Raw genomic sequence first — 15,985 nt, 5'->3', positions numbered from 1 at the left:
CGGACTAGATGATCTGCTCAGGTCCCTTCCGACCCTAGAAACTATGAAACTGTGGACTCTCCATCAGTGGAGGTATTCAAGAAGAAGTTGGACAGCCTCTGGATGTTCATATTGGAATGGACTCATATTGGTCTTCCTCTGTAGCAGGGGTCTGGCCTTCTACCTGGGACCTCTTGACCTTATATTGACAACATTTCACAGAAGCAGGACATTGGCTGCTGTGGTTCTCCTGCTTTACCTGGGCAGGTTAAGGTGTTAGGTCTGTGTTGTGTCAGGGTTGACGGAAGTCTTATGTAGAGTTTAGATTATGGTTTTATGGGATGGTTGTCATAGGGATGATTCTGCCTTAGGCAGGGGGTTGAACTGGATGACCCCTGGAAGACCCTTTCAGCCCTACTTCTCTGTGATTCTCTATTACTCTAAACTGGCACTGTAAAAACCTCAAATTACTACCATTGATTAAAGCTGACTACCCTGTTTGGGCTAGAGTCCTTGCTGGGAGTGGGAGGAGTTACTGCCTACTTACTGATGGTGACCAAGGGTTGCGTGTCTTGGGCTGATACCCTGGTCTTACTGAAATCAGAAGGCATTTTGCCACTGATTTCAGTGTGTCCAGGATTTTACAACTAGAATCTGTCTCTGGCTCTCCAACTTGTTTGCTGATTTACCATGGACACATGCCTCTGTCTTTAATTTTAAGCCTTCTTACTTGGCGTATAAGCCAACCTCTAACCACTGATTTAGAGTAGCTTGCCTTTGGAGAAAGTTCTTACTTTCCTAAAATTCAGGAATTTTTTAACTTGAACCATTTGATACAGGCCAGCCTCAGAGTTAGCTGGTTACTGCATTTGATGAGTCATCTAATCTGAAAATACCCATGTTCTTAGATAGGCATGTAAATTCTTAGCTATGTCTTACTCAAGAGTTAAATTTATGTGATAATATTTACAGATGTATTTGCTATCTTTTGAAGAAATATGTATATGCATGAAAAGAAAGAAATGCAGTGATTGCCAAATCTGTAAAGTAATTAGTCCCAACCCTAACGGACAGAATTGTTTTTAGAATTTGATTTTAAAGGGAAACACAAAGATACCTTCAAACTGTAAAATGGAAGCCTTAACATATTTAAAATTCTTTTAAAAAAGTTTTGCTGAATACATCTTCTATGATAAACATACCTGTTGTTGGCTTTTACCAACAATAATTGTTTTCAACAGTTTGAAGTGGGTATTGATGAAAGAATACTATTATATTTTGCCTACCCTGTTTATTATATATACTTCTATTTTTATGCCATAATTATCTGTTGTTTACAGAAGTAAAGAGAAGCCTAAAAGGGGTACCAAACATAACTGTAAAATCAAAATGGTGTTTTTAGGGTTGTAGTAATTAGTAGCCAGTGCTCATCTATACAACAGATTATTTTAGGCAAAAAATATTAAGAAAGGAGAAACCAAAATAAGCCAGCTATAATATAATGCAGTTCTGGTGATCCAGAGCCAGAAAGTAAAAGAAAATAGATCTGTAAAGGCTGAAATTCCATTACCTGTGTATTTATGGTTTACCCAAGTTAGGCAAGCACAATCCAGTGTGGAAAGACAGGGAGTCTTTGTATGACTGAGTAGTCTGAATCTTCTGAATTGTATCTGCCAGGCTTCTCCCCAGTAACTTGCTGGCAAGCTCTTCTTCTCAAAATAAATATTCCTTACTGTTTGCCAGGAGAAGACATGCCACATCAATGCTCTTGTCTTTAGAAGCTTTCTTGAGAGGGACTTACATGTAGAACTCCTTTTGTTCCTCAACGTAGATCAAGGAAAAGAAATTCTGTACTTAACTAATATTTAGCTTAGTAATATCTTTTATCTACAGACACCCATTACACATTCCTAGTCAGGAGCCTCCATATCCATAAACAACAGTGGTTTTGCTGGCAGTGAACTCCTTTTACTTGCTAGGCATCTCCTTGTAACGTTATATATTTGATAGAGATCAGTTCTTCCCCAGTATCTAGACCATGACTTTTTGTATTCTGAGACCTCGCAGTAAATAATTTTGCAACAGAACTGAACTTCTGAAATGAAACTTGATTAACAGTAAAAAAGTATGTTTCAGTCACTTTCAGGTTGCAGAAAACTGGTGTGAAACGTGGTCTTTTAAGTCTCTCTGCAGGGCATTTGAAAATGACAGTTCTGAGTTGTCTGAACAGCCCTGTTCAGCTCACCATGGAGTTTAAGTCTGAAGTCTACAGTGATTGTTTTACGTCAGCATTCATGCGCTGGTTTATTTTCAGATTGTATAAACCTTTTACCTTGGTGATTAAGTGAAGAAAGGCATTCACCTTATATAGGTGTACATTGCTGCTGGATGCAGTGGTAGATAACAAGGCATGTAGGAATGTAGCAAATGGGTGTTAGGAAGCAGAAGTTCAGGTGTACACCAAAACCTCAATTTCCTCCTCCCAAGTTAGAAAGCAAGCTCCTGGGACAGGCTGCCTCGTTATGTTCTTCCTGTACAACGCTTAGCATAAAAGGACCCCAGCCGTACTTTGGATGTTTGGATGATACCTTAAATGCAAATAAGCCTTACTGAGTCCTCCTCATAACCTTTGCAGCAAAGCTGTCCATTTTTTCCCTTATGAAAAGGACTAGTTTGGGTCACTCATCATTACTCACTTGTCAAATGCCACTCTTATTACTTTAAACTTTCTATTATATTAGTATAACAAGACCTTTCCCCCTCTCTCTCCCCCCATGTAAAGCTGCTGCCAAAGGGACCAGCTGATTAAGACGGTGATGCTGTGACATTTGGAAATGAAATCTTGGTGCGAGGGAAGAACAAAATGTGCTGAATTTTGTTTCGATTTTGTTGGGGGCTCTGGGAAACTTTTATGCTCTAATAGCATAGCCGCCGGTCATTTGTATGATGGAAAAGTTACCAGAGTAACTCACTCATCTCTTGCTTAGTCACATGTTAGCTCTAGTAATTACTGTCAATCTGCCAAGGCCCAAACATCGCATTTAATGGGTGTGGTAACAACCAGAAGTAGAGGGAGTAAAAAATTATATATACAAAAACTTAAAATGCTGGGTGTCTGGGATTGTTGTCAAAACTGTCTATAATTTTTTTATGGCTCTTAACTTCTTATTTGAATAACTTTGAGTAATAAAAGTGAGGGGGGTAACAAATTTAAGTGAGACGCATATACTTTTATGACTAAAAATTATTAACATATCTCAAAAAGAGGAACACTTGAGAGGTCTAGTTCTGCCTCCTGTCCTTAAACCTTACCTTGGCATAACTTCTTATAGAAATTATAGCAATGTAGTTCAGTACAGCTTTTTCCTTGAAAAATAAAGGAAATGAAATGCATTATTAAGATTTTTTAAATTCCACTCTTTCCATACAGTTCCAACACAGACGTAAACATCACATAAACTTGGAGTTGAAATAAGGTTTAAATTATGCGCAGGGGACTTTGTGAGAGCTCTCCACAGTGGAATGAATTACACCCTACCTAAACAAATACAATGAGGGAAAAGGGGAGTGATTATCTACTTAAGGATTTCTGGTTTGGATTTTAGGTGATAAAATTAAATTATAGCTTGCTTGCTTTCTGTGTCTGTCTTTCTCTCTCCCTTTCTTTCATAGAATCAGTTTCGGATTGTGCTGAATTCTGTCTTTATTTGTAGCATTATGTTATTTATCTGAATAGACATTGCTGAAAGGACCCAGCTATCAAGTTGTGTAAATAACTGATCCATGTAATAATGTTCTTATTACTGGTACGCCGGTCATCTCCCCATTTCTGCCAGATTGTATTACTCCCAGTTGCATCTTATCTAAAATTATGCTATAGTATACTCCAAATTTGTGTGTGTGTGTGTGTGTGTGTGTGTGCGTGCATGTCCATAGAACCCTATCCATACAGCATTAGTAACTCATTATTATATTGGGTGCAGTTACATTTTACTATTTTTAGTGATACTTCAGTATATATTAAGAAATGTATGGTGAATTATATTAAAGTAATAATTGGAGGCCAACTCATGCTGAGCTGTTAAAATTTGTTTGCAAGTGATGTGAAATCATTAGGGAATTTTTTCAGTCTTGCACATTAACATAAGATTTAGTAGAGTTGTAGAATGACTTTAGCTTTCTACAAGTACTTTGTATTGACAAGACACAAGTTTGAATATTTATGTTTGACATTTCAGATCCAGAATGCTAATGATGTCCTAATAGCACCACTGGAGAAGTTTCGGAAAGAACAAATAGGTGCAGCAAAAGTAAGTTGCTTAGGAACCAAGTCTTATTTAATGTTTGTTTGAAGTTCATGCTTTATGTCATATGTCTGGTTAAGAGCATTGAATAAGTAAGATTTTTGTTCTCATTTAATTTTTACACTGTAGCAAATTAGTCTCATTGCTTTTTTTAAGAGAAGGGGAACTTTTACTTGTGGCATAAGAGAACTGTATATAATGCATATGTCATGTCTTCAGGAAACTAACAGAATTCATTGTTGTTTCAGGTCTCCCAGTTCCACAGTTGTCTTTGTTTTAGTGCTCAGGTTTTAATTTGATCCCATAAAACAGAGTAGAGTTGCACCTTATAGACTAACCAAAATCAGAGATGCGTAAGCTTTCATGAGCAAGAGCTCTCTTTGACAGATGCTGTCTCACAAAAACTGATGTATTTCTGATTTGGTTAGTCTGTAAGGTGTGATTCTGCCCTACTTCAGACTGAGAATGCTAACTCTCTCTCTTTGATCCTATAAAAAAAAGCACAAAAATGGAGGTGGAGCATAGCATCTCCTGTGATCCTGTCCCTTTCTGCATGATATCCCTCTGGCTTTCCAGGGGAGATTGAAGTGCAACTGTAGATTTTATACAGCCCAGTGATTTCCTTTAGATGGAAAACCCAAGCTGGTGCCTGAAGTCAGTTATACACTCACGTTGTGTTACAAAATAGCACAAAGGTACTGGTGTCCAGGTATCTGTTGCATGTATAAATGAAAGATGTTTCATAGCTATGAGCCCTCAATATGGAGGGCCGTATTGCAGCCCAGTTCAAAATTCTAAAGTTGGACAAGAGTCATTATCTTGGAGATACATAAAGGGTAAAGCATTCAATGAAATGTATGATTCTGATAAAATCTACTGTTGCTTAGTAGGTATTAAATAGTGAGCTGCATGTAGAAACACTGTTTATAGACCATATAGAAGGTCTTTCAATTTTTAATGATCATTTTTAAAAAGTTCTGGTTTTGCTCTCTAATATGGTATACTGAAAATTAATAGAATCTGTATTCTTTCTACATCTGAGTATTTTCACAAGTAAATTAATATAGTTTGGGGGGAAAATGGAAAATACAAATGACAACAGTTGAACATTTGCAGTAATTCTTTGGATATATAACAAACAAATGGAAGCGCCTCTGCACGGGGACTAAACATGTTTTAGAAGAAATTCCTGTTATTAACTTGTGGTCAGGCTTATGTGGGCAAAAGGCTTTTCTCTATTCTCATGTTTGATAAGTAGTTTTGTACAACTGCAAGCTTTCCTCACGACACCTACATGCTGCTGTATAGATATGGTGTGGGAGTTTGTTTTCATCTAAGCTGCATAGTTAAGTGGATTTTAAGCCCAGCAATTTTCAATTCTAGTTTCACTACAAGTTGTTCTTTTGTCACTATTTACTCTTATAATTATTTAGTTTCTGGAGATGCTTCTGGAGAGAATCTTCTGAATCTGCATTTAGAGGCTTTCTTCATTGTGCTGTTGACTCTTTTTTGCTGGGAACAGACATTACACATAAACCAATTTAAGTGATCAGAAACTGGTTTAAACCTGTAACAGAACAGACATTCAGTGCGTATAAACCAGTTTCAAAATGGCCAAAACTGGTTTGAGATAAATCTGGTTGAATGTAATATCAGACTTAACTGATTTGGCTTGTCCCAGACCCCTTGCAGGTTTAAATTAAACCAGACTCCCCCAGCATCCCAGCATGCTTTCTGGGCTAGGCTATCTGCTCTAGCCCAGTTGGGATGACCCAGCCCCACTGCTCCCGAGCCCAGGGACAGGCAGGGGCTGGGGGATGGCCAGGGATGGGGTTAATTCCCCCCTCACTGGTCCACTGACAAGGATGCGAGCTGGATCTGCCTGGTGCTCCCCCCTCGCTGCGGCAACAGTGGGGCACCATGGCCCCTGAGGCGGAGGGGGGCAAGGAAGGGGGTTAGTTTCCCCTCTACCCCACTGACAGCTGTGTCTGCCTGCTGTCACCACCGTGCTTGCTCCCTGAGAAGTAATAAGCCCCCTGCATTCCTCTCTGCCAGAGGCTTGCTGTCCCCTCTACCAGAGGGAGGGAAAATAACCCCTGTCCCTGCCCCCTCCAAGGGGGCTGGGGGCCAGTGTCTGATTGTGTCCCCACCCAGCTGCTGCAGTGGGAGGGGGCAGGGCCTTTGGTGGGGGCAGCAGGGCCTTTGGTGGGGGCAGCAGCACCTGTCATAATGTCAGGGAGTGCGAGCCCTTTCCCAGCAAGCACCCCTGCCCTCCAAGATGCAGTAGGCTGCACACAGCAGCGCCAGGGGCCAGAGCCCCCCCCACCCCAGCACTGCTATCATTGCTGCCACGATCCTTAGCAGCTCTCTTCACCCTGCAGCATGGCCCTTTCCCCCACTGGGAAGAGGCTTACACTCGAGGAAACTCTTTCCCCCGGCTCCAATGCTCAGGTGGGGGCATAGCCAGATGCCGCTGGCTGGGTGGATCTGGCCCACAGAGAGGCTTTATTTGGCCCCTGGCAGTTCCCTAAGTCCCACCTGGCTGATGCTCCAGGCCTTAGGCATGCATCTGGGCTGGGGCTGCTTTGCTGCTGCCACCAGCCCCAGGCCCACAGTACAGGGAAGGACCAGTGCACGCAGCCCTGACCCCATGCCATCTCCAGGCTCTCCTGCATGGGCTGAGCAGTGGCGGCGCAGGAGAGAAACTGCTGCTCAGTGTGAGGGGAAGAGTGGCCCCTTCTCATCCTGCTGCTGGCTCTTAAGGTGCAGCTGCCCAGAGCCCACATGGGGCTGCCCTGCATCTCTGCTGCATCACCAATGCCCTGCAGGGCAGCCCTGAGGCAGTGGAGATGCAGGGCAGCCCCACACAGGCTTTACCCTGCAACGGCGGGCAGACCTGGCTGCCAGTGGGATAGAAGGGAGACTAACCCCCTCTGGCTCAGGAGCCGTGGTGTCCCTCTGCTACTGCAGCAATGGGGGAGCACCCGGCAGACCCGGCTTGGGTCCCTGTTGGTGGGACAGCAAGGGGGTAATTAAACCCCTCTCTGGCCAGTTCACACCCCACCAAAGCACAGCTTCCCTGCCACTCTAGTGCCCCCGGCCCCTGGCTTGAGCTACTGCAGACATATGCCTGCTTATCTGTTCCATTACAAACTGGTTCCACCAAGGCAGGTTAGACTAACCTGTAAAGGTTGACTCAATTCAGGCTCAATTCAGGCTCTGGCTTTTTGAATGTCTGTCCCTAGCCATTCTGTCTGAAAGAAGCAAAGCAAGATTGGCAGAGTCTTTGCAGAGTAATATCAGGCACTGCCTGGCTCTGGCTCTTCTGGATACATGCACTGAGTTCCAAGACTGTTCATTCATCTGGCTGTGAATTATGATTGCATTTTGAATCACAAGAAGTGCTATTAATAGTAGTAAGACTCAACGTTTTCTGCAGTGCTGTACTTGTTCAATATACTTTAAAAACATTAATTAATCTTTTCAGTGTCCTCGCTAAATAGGAATGTAGGTAGTGATCCATGTCTTAAATTAGAAAAAAACCCCAACTATGGCAAGGTCGAATGAATGGCCTGAGGTCACACAAAAGCTGAATTCATGACCTGGGACTTCCAACTCTTAGTTCTGTGCGTCATTAGCCCTTGTTACTTCTCTTTTAGACAATTAGGGCTTGCCGTCAAAGGACAGTGCTGAGCACTACAGTGAAACAGATAGCATGCCTGCTCTTTCCATGGTGTACCCCACCATCGAATTAATGTCATAGAACAACTCCAGGCACACTGACCAGTAAGTGCAGCAAGACAGTGAGTTTATCCATGTGTGCCCAGCAATATGGCAGGGTTGGCCAACCTGTGGCAGGAGAAGGGGATTAATGTGGCACTCAGGATGCTGCTGAAAAGGCTGGCCCCTATTGCTTGAAAGTGGCTACATTATGGTTGTTTTGATGGATAGCATGCACATAGCAAGTAAGGTGTGCTTACCACAGAACTCAATGGCATGGTTTAGAGGCAGTATAACATTCCCTTATGGCAGTAGTTCTCAACCGTTTTTGGACTTGAAGCACCCCTCCATAATTTTAATTGAGTGGCACCAGTGCCAAAAACTAATTTATATATTACAGTGCTTACCTCCTTGCAGAGGGTCCCAGGAGTAGGGGTAGGAGATTGGGCAGGGAGGAGACTGAGCCTGCGCTTGTCTGTTTAGCTTTTCGGATTATCTCCTTACATCTCACTTAATCACCTTATGTCTCAGGGCACCCTTCAAAGGATCTGGTAACACCTGGGGTACCCCAGCATCCTGGTTGAGAATCACTGCATTAAGGCCCTGGGTTGATGTACATTTACACCCTGCCACCGTAAAGGGAGCTCTACTTGTTAGAACATGTGAAATAAACTCATCTTCTCCTGCTCTGCCTCTTGAGTTCAACTTTCAGCTACAGAACCAAGAGGTTCAGACCACCCACATAATCAAGGGTGTGATGAAATCTGTTCAGAGTTGAATCTCTCAGCTCATAGTTACAGGGAGCACATGGTTAGATGAGAGCAGCACAGGGGTGAAATTACTTGTATTTAATTCTCTTCTAGAAAACGCCCAAGGAAAGGGATCAAGAATGGTAGCTATATCGAATAATTAGCTATGAACCAGAGCTTTGTATTAGAAAATAGATCATATGTATGTTTACTTCAATCTTTGACATAGATTTAAGTATTAAGCTTTTGGATTCTGTTTTATGACTTCTTCCCCACATATACACACTCTTTCAAATGTTTAGTGTAGGGTAATAAGTTGAAGCTGACTTTTAGTTTCAAAGCAAAATATTTGCTGGATTCAGGTGTACACAGTAGTGTTGCCTCTTGGAGCAATACCTAACAGAACAGGAGACATAGCAACTTCTTGTCTTTTGGGCTTTTGCAGTAAAAGGTTTCACAGCTCTCTTAGGATGTTGTATACAAGGATGTTATTTATGTTTGAGCTCTTCACAGGATTCTTAAAACTATCTGAACATTGGGAAAATTACCCCACCATGTTCTGCTCCTAAACTTGGCAGTCTCTAAAATTTTAAAACAGGAACAAACAAACTTCCTTCCTAACCCCCCCCACACAAACATGCAAATTCTACCCCTGTGCAGTGGATGAGAGCAAAAATAAGCCAAATACCACAGAAGTTAGTTATGTTGATTAATATATTCCTGGACATTGCTTAAATGATAGTGATGAAAGTATATAAAAAACTACGTGGAATAAAAAAGCAGTGAATTTGGACAAATTTATATTCCAATTTTTTTTATGGCCTTACATTTTCAGCTACACAGACAGAAGATGAATGGCGCACCTAATTTACAGCTGCAGTTCCCGTAACTGGAAACAGTACAAATAGTTGCACATGAAAATACTTAATCAGTCTCTTGTGATCTCCATTTCCTAGTTTGTGTGCACTTGTTCTTTAAATTGTCCTTAATATTATATCTCCCCGCCCCCAGTTTTTCCATAAGTTTTATATTCCTAATTAGATTTAAAATGTTAAATTTTGTTGAAATTACATATTCATCAGCCAGAAACATTAGTGTGCATACAGTTGCCAATATTAATATATAGCAGTATGGGTTATACATTTTCATCAGACTTCACTAGAAAAGGGAATGATATGAGGAAGAATTTGCAGTAGCTAGACAGGTTTCTTTTCCTTTTCTTTTTTAATTGTGTAATTTGTATCAGCTAGAGATGTTTGTATTACTTGTAGGAGAAATGACTCATCAAGTTTAAAAAAAATAGAGTTAAGAAAAAATCTGAAGTAGAGTTGCAATAGTGTTAACGAGTAAATATCATTTTCCAGTGAAACTGTCTTTAAGAGCATAAGCATGCTATTTTGCCTTGTAACATATTCCATTTATATCATGGTGAATATCTTATCCCATTTTAACTACAGGAAGAATTTAGGTAAGAATAATGTAATTACACAAGTCAGAGGGAATAGAGAGGATTAACTATATCCAATTTGTAGTAGAAAGCTGTACTGTAAATTCAGTGGCAGCATACCTCAGGGAGCAAAGTTGGAGTGATTAATTTAGTGTATCACAAGAACCTCTTACAATACAAACTATTTTTTGAGTATTTTAAAAAATATGTAGGTACCCAACCAAAACCGGAGATCTTGGAAATAAAATTATAGTGTTTGCAACCAAACCAACAATGTACAGATTTATATCACTTGTTCCCTTTTTTGTGTGCTCTTCTGTTTTTATTGTACATATTTCAGTTTTGCCTTTTCTGTGCACACTCAGTTTAAATAAAACTGAGTTCTCTCCAGAGACTCTACAAACCCAGCTTTACATTGGGTAGCTTGATGATTTATTCCATCTGAGTTTTAAAAAATGACCTCTGCAATTATTGTACAAATCATAGGAAAAGCAGAGTGAGCTAACTGGGAAAAGATTTCAGGCATGAAGCAATTTACCTTATTTGGTAAATGTGGTTTGCTGGTCCCCAGCTGGTAACATTGGTGAGATCATTTTGTGATGCGCTGCATGCAGGAAGGCTAAAGTCTCATGTTTTCTTTTATCCATCTCACACAATATTTAGCAGTATTTGTTCATATGTTCATGACCTTTTATTATAGTTTAAATCAGATCAAAGAGCACAGAAACTAAACTTTTTAAAACAGAGATTTAAGTGTCCAGTTTCCTTTCCCTTTAAAAATGTTGTCCGTTTCAAGGGAAAAAAATTCCTTGGCCCAGGGGGATTATATTTATTATTATTTACTTGCATTCATGCTTAGCAATAAGTATGCTGTATGCTGGGAAACAATCGTGCTTACTGTTTGGATTAATTTACCACAGCTATGTTCACAGTCGGTCACTCAGTCTAGCCACCAAAGTTGGCATGTCATCTGTAATGTCTTATTTGTATTGCTCAGTAAAGTAGCACATGTAAAAGAAAAGAATATGTTTTCACAGTGAAGTATGATACTGTAAGCAGAAAGTTTTGGATAGGCATCATCCAACAGTTATAATTCCATTATTTTGGCTATTTCAGTGATTTTTTTAAGGGACTCAAACTGGTTTATTTTATTGTGTTTTGAAGAAAACCAAAAAAAATGTTATACAGATAATTAAAGAAAAAATCCTGTGGTATACAAGTATTTGAGCAGGGCCACAACCTGGGCTATGTGAGGCTTTTGCCCACAAGTCCACTGGTTTTGGAACCTTGTAATTAATAGTGAGTGCATCTACACATGTGCTTTACTGTGCATTAGGCTAATGTAATGTGCAGTAAAGCATCACCATCTACACATGTGCAGGAATTACTGCACTGTATATTAATTTTAAGCGTTGTTTGCTAGTATTGACAGATACAAGTACTATAAAAGGGCAGTTTAAACTAATGCACCTAAGTGCACATGTTGATGCTGACCCGTTCAGATGCAAATTGCTCCCAATCAGCCCAGGTAGCAGGAGACCTCAATGGCTGTTTGGCTTAACCCCAAGCTGTGGAGGAGCTGCCCCTAGCTCCAAGGGCAGTTCTGAGCCTCATGGAGCTCGAGGTTAGCCCCAAGCTCTGGGGGGTGGGTGAAATTCCTCACCACCCCCCACCTCTGGAGCTCGGGGATAACCCTGAGCTCCATGTGGCTTGGACCTGCCTCTGGAGCTAGAGACAGCTCCCTTTGCCCCCTGAAGAACAGGGCTGATCCCCCAGAGCTACCTGCCAGCCCAGTGCTGCCCCCAGTGCCCTCTGCCAGCACAAGGCTGGCAGCCAGGAGCTCTGCCTGGCTGCTGCAGGAGGGCAGAGCAGGACAGGAGCAGCCCTGGAACATGCTGCTTCTGTTGGGTTCAATTTGCTTCTGACCTGGGCACATGTGTTGATGTGTACTGTGGTACAGTTTAATGCACCTGAATTTACTGTGCAGTAAAGTCAGGTGCACCTAATATGGATCTGAACTGATGCTGGCAAGAAAAACACAACACAGAATTGTATGTTACGTCATTATAATTTTAAAACTTATAACCTTAACTGTATAACCACTTACTAGGTAGTACAAGTTAAAATGCAACAAGGCTTTACCAAAGCTGGATTGTGCCAATTAATATCTTTCTATGATTATATAACTGATTTTTCTGAACAAAGGAAACACAGTAAATCGCATTTACTTGGATTTCAGCAAAATGAGAAGATATCACATGGAAAATTTTAGTGAAGCTGGGGAAGATGACAAGAATTGTGAGGTGGACAGGGATATGCAGATACATCAGCAAGTAGTGTTGACAGGAAAGCTGTCAGACTGGAAGATGGTTCTTGGAAGAGATCTTTGAGGATTAGTCTTATATTCATCAGTGGCTTGGGCCTAAAGAGGAGTATGCTAATATAATTTGCTGATGACACTAAATTGGGAGCCATTGTCATACACAGGAGGATCAGGGTATCATACAAGAAAAATTGGATGACTTTGAGGATTGAAATCATAGAAATGGGATTAAATTCCAGTGTTAGGTCATGCACACGGGGACTAATAGCAGTTACTTCAGCAAGACGAGAGCTCATCAATCAGAAATGACTGAAGAGGAGAAAGAGATGGGCATGTTAATTGAACACAATATGTATGTATGTAAGCCAAGAGTTTGATGCAGCCATAAAAACAGGCAAACGCTTTTAGGTACTAAAGACCTCTAGGATGTCTCTGGGAATGACTCCAGCAGAGCTGAAGAAGTTTTAATGTCCTTGTACAGATTCACTAGTGAGACTTCTTCTGGATTTACTCTGTATAATTCTAGTCATCCTTGTTCAAAAAGGATGAACTCAGACTGGATTATGTGACAAGAAGGGTGTACTTGTATGACCAGGGAAATGAAGGGCCTATCAAATTAAAATAGACTAAAGAGCTCAGCAAGCTTGGCTTATTTAGCCTAGAAAAATGAAGCCTGAGATTTCTTTCCTAAAGTACATAATGGAGTAAACACCAGGGAGGGAGGACCAGAGGCCCGATACTTAATCTAATGGCCAATATTGGTATAAAAACAAATGGTCATAGAGTTACCTTGCATAACTTTCATTTGTAAATTAGAAGGTTTTTAACAATCAGAACAGTCTTCAGTAGGTTTGTAGGAGGAGTAGAACCCCAAACTACTTTTAAGAAGGAGTTTCATCAATTTATAGATGGGATTATATGCTGATTGTCTGTAGCAGCAGACAGTAGCATAACTAAACAGGAGGGAGGCACCAGGTCTGGGCACAGACTTGGTGAGTGGAGGGTGCATAAAAATAGCAGCTGCCATGCTTCTGTCCCCACTGCCAGTGCCAGTAGCTTGGCTGTAGCTGCTGCCTGCATACTGTTGCAGTCCAAAATGCAGAACTATCCAGTTACAACTCTGACAGCAGTGGACTGAACTCATCAGCTCTGGAAGTTCCTTGCAGCCTGTCATAAAGTTGGTCACAATGATTTTTCCCAGGAAGGTTGGCCAACCACAACCTTTATCAGATACCTAGACCATAGAAATGCATGGGGCTTATTTAAGCTGTGGTCTCCACCTGTTGTGCCTGGTGTATGGGCAAGGAGAATGAAGGCAGTTTTCTGTGAGATCCCCAAATTGTTCAGGCATCTGCTGTTGCCTCCTCCTCTGCTTCCATTTTTAATTAAAAATTATTTCTTCATTACAATCAGCAACAAATATTTTATTACTAGCTTGAAGACGCATGGAAAATGAAGTAAATAAATAAAAGAGCAACTGGTCTTTTATGCAAGAAATATGATGTGAAATCTGGGTGATCTTGTCAGTGTAGTATATTTGGACTTTTGAAAAGCCTTCAACAAACACCTGTATTAAAGGGTTTTAATGAAATTAGAGTGTCATTGGATTGGAAGGAATGTCCAATTGTGGACCAGAAACTGGCTGAGGGGTAGAAAACAAAGAGCAAGTAAGTGGTCAGCTGTGAGAGAGAAACAATGTGGTAACTCAAGGATCTATTTTGGTACTACTGCTGTTTAATAGATACATGAATGAACTGGAAAGGGAGGTAAAAAATGAAGAGGTTATGTTTGCATACATGAAATTATTCAGAATGGTAAAAGGCCAAAGTGGGCTGCAAAGAGTTACCTGTGCCACATCAGTGACACTGCACTGAGTAAGACCCAGCAAGTAGGAGATTGGCAGCTCAGAGAACATGGAGGCAACTATACCTTTATCTGGAAGGATAAACAGGAAGGGGAATGTCAGCTTCACGGAGGTGGCTTTGCCATCAAGAATGAACTCATAAACCAATCCATCAAGTTTATTATCAGAATTAATGAGTGCTTCATGACTCTCTGAACTAAAATGGCAGGGAGCCAATATACCACTATCATCAGCAAGTTGCTCTGATTCTTGATGTTTCTGATGAAACCAAGGAGGAATTCTATGCCAACTTTGACCAAGTCCTTTCTGACAGGTCTGACTGCTCACGTAAGTTCCTAGCCAAAATGCAGGACCTCCATCTAACCCAGGAGGTGCACAGCCCCACCAGGGGAGATGCCTTGTTGGACCTGGTGCTGGCCACGGGCAACGACCTGGTGAGGGGGCTGCAGGTGCTTGACCACCTGGGCAACAGTGATCATCACCTGCTGGAATTCACCATCCAGCACAAGGTGGCAAAGGCCTGCAGCAAGGCAGCAGCCCTAGATTTCAGGAGAGTGGACTTCAATGAGCTAAGGAGAATAGTCGGGGAAGCACTGAGGTCCCACAGGGGAGGGGAGTCGGGTGTCGAAGAAGAGTGGTTCCTCCTTAAGGAGATGATCCTCCATGCCCAAAGAGAGGTAATCCCAACAAGGATCAAAGGGAGCAGGAGGGCGCAAAAGCCCCCATGGCTCACCAAAAGCACCTGATAATGTCTCCTAGCTAAAAAGGAGGTGTACACCCAGTGGAAGGAAGGGGCCGTCACCAGGGAGGACTATACTGCCTCCATTTTCCTGAGCAGGGACTGGATCACCCCCCCACTGAGCCCCCCTCAGACCCCAGGGGAGGTGCACCTAAGCCAAGGGTCAGTGAGGATCTAGTCAGGGAACAACTTCTGGAGGGACTGGATGTATTCAAATCAGCTGGTTCAGATGATCTCCACCCCAGAGTGCTGAGGGACTTAGCTGAGGTCATTGCAGGACCCCTGGTATGGCTTTATGAGCACTCGTGGTGCTCTGGTGTGGTGCCAGAGGACTGAAAGAGGGCCAGCGTGGTTCCCATCTTCAAAAAAGGGAGGAAGGAGGACCCAGGAAACAATAGGCCAGTTAGTCTTAGCTCGATCATGGGTAAGTTTTTTGAGAGAATTATCCTGGCACATGTCCATGAGGGACCAGCAGGGGAGATTATGCTTAGGGGTGACCAACACAGGTTCATTAGAGGCAGGTCCTATCAGACCAACCTTGTGGCCTTCTGTGATCAGGTCACCAAATCCTTAGATGCAGGGGTAGCAGTGGACATAGTCTTTCTGGACTTTCAGAAGGCCTTCAGCACTGTCTCTCACCCCGTTCTCATTAAAAAACTGGGGGACTGTGGTGTCAACACCTACACAGTCAACTGGGTCACCAACTGGCTGGAGGGCTGCACCCAGAGAGTGGCAGTGGACAGGTCATTTTCAGCCTTGAGGGATGTGGGCAGTGGGGTCCCCCAGGGCTCAGTCCTCGGGCCTGCACTGTTCAACATCTTCATCAGTGACTTGGACGAGGGGGTAAAAAGCACCCTGTT

The 15,985-nt window shown here is 42.1% G+C and overlaps 1 protein-coding gene across 5 annotated transcripts in view; it reads left to right on the top strand.

The window, feature by feature from the left end:
- The window catches only part of ARHGAP42 (Rho GTPase activating protein 42), a 305,839-nt gene that overhangs the window by 151,300 nt on the left and 138,554 nt on the right, over positions 1-15,985 (top strand). For all 5 annotated transcript variants that reach the window (XM_019530286.1, XM_019530287.1, XM_019530285.1 and 2 more), the window contains one exon: positions 4,218-4,289. In XM_019530286.1, coding sequence (XP_019385831.1) covers positions 4,218-4,289 — 72 coding nt within the window. The remainder of the gene's footprint in view (positions 1-4,217; positions 4,290-15,985) is intronic.

Source organism: Crocodylus porosus, unplaced genomic scaffold (genome assembly GCF_001723895.1).
Source record: "Crocodylus porosus isolate Cpor-Errol unplaced genomic scaffold, CroPor_comp1, whole genome shotgun sequence".
In the NCBI taxonomy this organism is placed as follows: Eukaryota; Metazoa; Chordata; order Crocodylia; family Crocodylidae; genus Crocodylus; species Crocodylus porosus.
The sequence above is the reverse complement of the archived record's forward strand: the minus strand, read 5'-3'. Positions and strand labels throughout refer to the sequence as shown.